Consider the following 6,671-nt stretch of genomic DNA (forward strand, 5'->3'; position numbering starts at 1 on the left):
GGCAATATAAATCAGATTCTAAGATATTTTGACAACGGACAGTTAGACAGACAGACAGACAAACAGTCATATATAGACACATAATATATAGAAAGAGAAAGAGAGAGACGGACAACGACGAAAACGTTAAGGTCCCCCGCAGGGCGGCAGTGGCGAAGCTAAGTGTCTTCAGTGGGGATTGGGGGCACTTGGGGGGTACAGCTGAGTGTGGGGGGTTCAGGGGCATTCTGATGCCACAAAGAAGGTAACTAGAGTATACTCAAAGATCAGATCAGTGGTGGGTATTAGGGATGGCAAGTGGAGGGTCCAGGGGGCATCAGATTCTCATGAGTGGTCACGTGCCCCCCGTAGCTACGCCACTGCAAGGCGGGCCAAGGCGCAATCATTCACAGTCAAACAACAGTAACAATAAAAGCTCAGCACACTCACTCGTGGGAGGAGGTGGAGGCTGAGGACCGACATAATTTCTCCCTGAAAAAAAAGTAATCATTAGAGATGTCTCTGGTCGAATGGTCAGACTCAGCTCAAACTCAGATGTCAAACTCTCACGCAAACGCACATACAAAAAAAATCTCACTCGCTTACCTTTCTTTTCGCAGATAAAGGGGAGTCGACCACCGCAATAGAAATCATTCCACTTTCCATTTGACGAGTACATCTCTGTGCGGGGGTAATGCATGAAGAGCGGAGTTAGGGCATGGACGAATAACTGAGTAAATGGACAGAGGCATAAGTAAATCAACAAACAAATAAACAAACATAAACAACCAATCAAAATAGGTCAAGTTAAGAAACAAGCGAACAAAATAGTTCATAAAAACATTTGATAGACTGTGTTTTTATTGGCGCACGCTGATGTTTTTATAGTGGCGCCTTCCTCAAGCCTTACCCTCCTCCTTCCCTAGGTACTGCAGAAGGATTGGTGGCTAGGAAACTAAAGATCCGGAATGTGAATGTCTGTAAGCATTCGTTCATACAAATACAAACATATATACAAATAAACAAACAAATATAGATCACGGTAAGCAATAAACGAACAAATACTTTAATAGGTAAATAAAATGCATATATTTATTTAGATTTAGGAAACAAAAGATATAAAAACGTGAAGAGGAAAGAATGAACAAAAGTCAGGAGCAGTCATAGATGTAAAATAAAATGAGATAAAATAAAATACGAAAATAAGACAATAACAGATTAATGTCAAAACTGGAGAACAGGACACACACACACACACACACACACACACACACACACACACACACACACACACTCCCCTCCACACGCACCCACGCACTCCTCGCTCCAGTAGTTGTTGGGCTCGCCGTCGTGGAAGTTGTAGTAAGCGATGGGTGTGCCGTCCGTCCAGTAGTTGGAGTAATAGTTGTTCACCATACCGATCCACACGGCGATCTGGCTGAGGTGCTCACCCGCCACCAGTTCTGAGGAGAGTAAGAAAAACAATATGAAGCTTTTCCTTGTCGCTGCATTGGGTGAGTCACATACAAAAATCAAGGTTGACGATCAATACCTTAATGACCTTAGAGCCGCAGATTACAAAGCCTCATTATAAGTGATTTGATTTTGAGAGAAAAAAAATCACGGGAATGATCAAGGAACCCAATACAGAGACTAAATTAGGTCTGAGTTTGCTTTCGACTTTATGTGTAATCCATGCTTTCGTGGATATACAATCATAATAATAACGACAATGATGATAGTGATGATAATAATAATAATAATAATAATAATAATAATAATAATAATAATAATAATAATAATAATAATAATAATAATAATGATAATTATAATTATAATAACAATAACAATAACAATAACAATAACAACAATAATAATAATAATAATAATAATGATAATGATAATAAAAATAATTTTATTAATAATAATGATAATGATACTGATAATAAAAAAAAAAAATTTAAAAAAAATGATAATGATAATGATAATGATGATAATAATGATAATAATAATAATAATAATAATAATAATAATAATAATAATAATAATAATAATAATAATAATAATAATAATAATAATAATAATAATAATAATAATAATAATAATAATAATAATAATAATAATAATAATAATAATAATAATAATAATAATAATAAATCATCATGATCATGATCATGATCATGATAATAATGATGATGATGATGATGATGATGATGATAATAATGATAATAATAATAATAATAATAATAATAATAATAATAATAATAATAATAATAATAATAATAATAATAATAATAATAATAATAATAATAATAATAATAACAATAATAATAATGGTAATAATAATAATAATAAACAGAAATACTAATAGATAAGTGTCCCCCAACTCACGGTAAACAAACATCTGTTCCTGCACAGAGTATATGGACGCCAGGTCTGGCCGGGACTGCCCCTCGGAGTAGTAGAGTTCTTTGCAGTGGAGCTGGGCGTCCAGGAAGCTCAATTCCTGGACTTCAACGCGGTAACACTCGCCAGTCTCTGGGTTCTCGGTCCAGTCATAGCCGCACGCTGACGCTGGGGTGGGGGGGGGGTGGGGGGGGTATTGCGTTACTCAAAGCGAAGAGAAAGAAAACCTCGCACGTTGATAATCAGACAAAAGGAAGAACCAAGTATTACAACATCAAAGACTGCAAATGAGATACTATGACACACGTTAACATTTTTCTAACAAGAATTCTGGATATCTGCTGAGGGAATAGGTTCTAAGGACTTTGAGGACTGTGAAACGGCGAACAAAAGGTGGTGAATGCGATCCATAAGACGAAACATTCTTGACTTTGTATAATAGGTCAATATGAAATAGAAATGGGAGGCGAAGAAAGTATACTTCATCCCGTTAGCTAAGGTTGTAACAAATATTTGAGCTCAATGGCCGTCTCTCCAAAGCCTGTGCAGGTAGGCGGCGACACTGTAACCTGACCCTTGGCGTGAAGGAGATGGCAATGGGATACTTCTCACTTGTGTCTTTAAAGGGCTCTGAAGTGAATACTACGACGTTATATTCAAGTAATTCTAATAATTTCATGTGAATATATCGCGGAGAAGACTATTTTTCACCGTGCTACAGAGGGAAAAAATGCAGCACCCGTTCACACACACACACACACACACACACACACACACACATACTGTCAGGTATCCCGGTGGTGGTGCTGACAGTGCCGATAGGCGAGTCAGCAGCGGGCATCTTGCAGGCGTATGTTTTCAGGTCGGAGCAAGGCACGTCGTTCCACGTGCAGGTGTTCACGTACATCTCGACGCAGCTCTCACCGTCCCCGTTTGGCTCACCTGAAGAAGGGTGGGAATTGGGACGAAGGCAGTGATGAAGCAACGGATGTGGGAGGGGAGCAGGAGTGGAGAATGGAGTGTGTTGGGGGAGAGGGGTCAAAGAATTGTTTGTGTGTGTGTGTGTTGGTGTGTGTGTGTGTGTGTGTGTGTGTGTGTGTGTGTTTATTTACATAGTTGTAGTAGCATACAAGATTTTAGTTACTCTCGTGCTAAGAGTGTCTGTGAGGGCGGGGGCGAGGGTTATGTTCTGTAATGTTTCATATTTTATGTCTATTCTTACCAACTTATGTATTCAGGCCGAGGTAGGAGACGGCCATGCTTTGCCTGCGAACTGACTCATGATATAGACTGAACGGGGAAGGAAAGGGTCAGGTCATATTTGCCAAGTCAGTGTATAATGTCTGTGATCAGCTACCTCTCTCTCTGCCCACCTCACAATTTCCTTACCCTGATCTAAACGAGTAACTCCGAACCTCCACCACTCTTTCTACTTCCCAAATCTTCATTACTACTGTAGTTTGTGTATACTGATCAATCTTTTTGCCTTACCGACCCTATGGTATGTGCGTTAACTGGCATGACTAACACATATCCTTCCATCTACATGAACATTCTTACAGCTAAAGTCTGTGCCTTTCACCCCATCGCCATTCACTTGAGCCTCCGTACCCATGGCTTTAAACACACTTACTGCCGCGTGTGTCCCACTAAATGCGTATCAGTTACCGTCTCACCTGATTCCCAGTTGGTGATTTTCACAGCTCGACCGTCGGTCCACTTCCACTCGTCCACCTGGTTCCTGTCACTAAGGCCGATCCAACCCCTAGCCAGCTGCCGGTCTGAGAGGGAAGAACGAGAGGGCGAAAAGCGCAATTATTAATCGCCAAGGACACGATGTACGTAACTATATAACAAATAAGTATAAACATTACAAGAACACAATCCTGGAGCGTGTGAAAAGCATCGTACGCGCACACAAACTAACGTACCGCACACAGCGTCCAGTTCTGCCCACGTGAGGAGGGAGACGAGGTGGGCGGTCTGGTGTCTCTTCTGGCAGTCTGCCTCGGCGGACGTCCACGTCTTCTCCTCCGTGCTGAAGAAGTAACAGTGATCCTCCACCTGCACCCAATCCCCTTCAAGACAGTACCGCTCATCTGGGGGAGGGAAGAAGGGGGAATAGAGGGGGGGGGGTCGGGGGTCCGAAGAAGTAACAGTGATCCTCCACCTTCACCCAATCCCCAACAGGACAGAATCGGTCAGCTGGGGGAGGGAAGAAGGGGGAATAGAGGGGGGGGGGGTAGGGGGTCCGAAGAAGTAACAGTGATCCTCCAGCTGCAGCCACTTCCCATCACGACAGTACCGGTCGTCTGGGGGAGGGAAGAAGGGGGAATAGAGGGGGGGGGGAGGGGGTCCGAAGGAGTAACAGTGATCCTCCAGCTGCAGCCAATTCCCTTCAGGACAGTACCGGTCGTCTGGGGGAGGGAAGAAGGGGGAATAGAGGGGGGGGGTAGGGGGTCCGAAGAAGTAACAGTGATCCTCCACCTTCACCCACTTCCCTTCAGGACAGTACCGGTCAGCTGGGGGAGGGAAGAAGGGGGAATAGAGGGGTACTGAAGAAGTAGCGATGATCCTCCAACTCCAGATATCCCCTTCATTACATTACCGCTCATCTGGGGAAGGGAAGAAAGGTGGAACAGAGGAGTAGGGTAGGGGGCCTGTAGAAGTAATAATGATCCTCCAGTAGCAGCCATCCCCCGTCAGGACAATGCCGCTCATCTGGGGAGGAAGAAGGGGAATAGAGGGTGGGTTGGAGGTCCGAAGAAGTAACAATGATCCTCTTGTAGCAGCCATCCCCATCAGGACAATGCTGCTCATCTGGGGAGGGAAGGAGGTAGAGGGGTGGGTTGGAGGGCCTGAAGAGGTAACAATGATCCTCCAGAAGCAGCCATCCCCCGTCAGGACAATGCCGCTCATCTGGGGAGGGAAGGAGGTAGAGGGGTGGGTTGGAGGGCCTGAAGAAGTAACAATGATCCTCCAGAAGCAGCCATCCCCCGTCAGGACAATGCCGCTCATCTGGGGAGGGAAGGAGGTAGAGGGGTGGGTTGGAGGGCCTGAAGAAGTAACAATGATCCTCCAGAAGCAGCCATCCCCCGTCAGGACAATGCCGCTCATCTTGGGGGGTGAAGAAGGGGAAATAAAGGAACATAACAACATATCGTAAGGAGTCTGCAAGAGGCCGGTAAGCCAGTACAAGGTAGCTCCTGTGAACCTAGCCTCACCTAACATCACTGTTCATGAATTTATCTAATACATTTTTTAATGTGACTATCATATTGGCACTCACAGCAAGACTGCCAAGCCCGTTCCACTTCTTCACCACTCTGTTAGTAACCAATTTTTGCCTGTCCTTTTTTATTCTGAATTTATCCACTTTAAACCCAATACTACGTGTCGTACCCGGTTCTCTTACCATCAGAACCTCATTAATATCCCCCTTATTAAAGCCCTTTATCCATTCATAAACTTCGATCAAGTCTTCTCGCATCCTTCGCCTTTCTAGAAAACGCACGTTTAATTATATTAAGTCTTTCCTCATACGGCAAGTTTCTTAACCCGTGAATCATCTTTGGCATTCTCCTCTGTACCGATTCTAACATTTTGACATCCATTCTATAGTAAGGTGACCAGAACTAAGCCGCATAATCAAGATGAGGATGAGGATGACTTCGGCGCTTCTGTTGCTTACGCTCCTTCAAAAGAATCCCAGTACCATATTGGTTCGATTTCTAGGGGTGCCGTAGAGGGCCAAAAAAATGAAGACTACGAAGAAGAGGAGAAAGAGTAACTTGAGGGTTACTTACTGCTTGGAGGGACAAGGGTGAGCTCGGCCCCCACCTCTGCCTCACATGCGTAGTGTTTCGGCACGGTGCAGTCAGTGGGCACCCACGAGGAGAGCAGGGAGACGCCATCGTTGTCTGTAGGGGAGGGAGGAGGAGGAGTTTGGAATGTCAGAGGAAAACTGCAGCTTCTTGATGGACATAAATTAAGCTAGTTAATCCATTTACCTGTGTCTATCTGTCTGTCCGCCTACCTATTTATTTAGTTCTTTCTACAGCAGTATTTATGCAGCCGAGTGGTCAGCGTGCGGGCGTGGTGAGAACGTGGATCAAGGTTCGAGTCCCACCGAAACACACTGATTTTTCAAACCCTCGCCGAGTGGCGGTAGATCACCCACATGCTGTCCAGATCTTCAATCATCTCAAACTTCAGCGACTTTAAGTCAAGAGGAGCACCGGGGGCAGCATGGATGAAGCAAGAGTCAGACATCACACAGCCACTTT

The 6,671-nt window shown here is 44.0% G+C and overlaps 1 protein-coding gene across 1 annotated transcript in view; it reads right to left on the reverse strand.

The window, feature by feature from the left end:
• LOC127008794 (macrophage mannose receptor 1-like) overlaps window positions 1–4,159 on the reverse strand; it is a 46,491-nt gene extending 42,332 nt beyond the window's left edge. The window contains 6 exon segments of the mRNA XM_050881194.1: window positions 430–471; window positions 586–660; window positions 1,290–1,442; window positions 2,371–2,553; window positions 3,169–3,327; window positions 4,062–4,159. Of these exon segments, the coding sequence (XP_050737151.1) occupies window positions 430–471; window positions 586–660; window positions 1,290–1,442; window positions 2,371–2,553; window positions 3,169–3,292 (577 nt within the window). The 5' untranslated portion in view covers window positions 3,293–3,327; window positions 4,062–4,159.
• Window positions 4,160–6,671: the final 2,512 nt, after the last annotated feature.

Source organism: Eriocheir sinensis, chromosome 38, assembly GCF_024679095.1.
Source record: "Eriocheir sinensis breed Jianghai 21 chromosome 38, ASM2467909v1, whole genome shotgun sequence".
NCBI classification, from domain to species: domain Eukaryota; kingdom Metazoa; phylum Arthropoda; class Malacostraca; order Decapoda; family Varunidae; genus Eriocheir; species Eriocheir sinensis.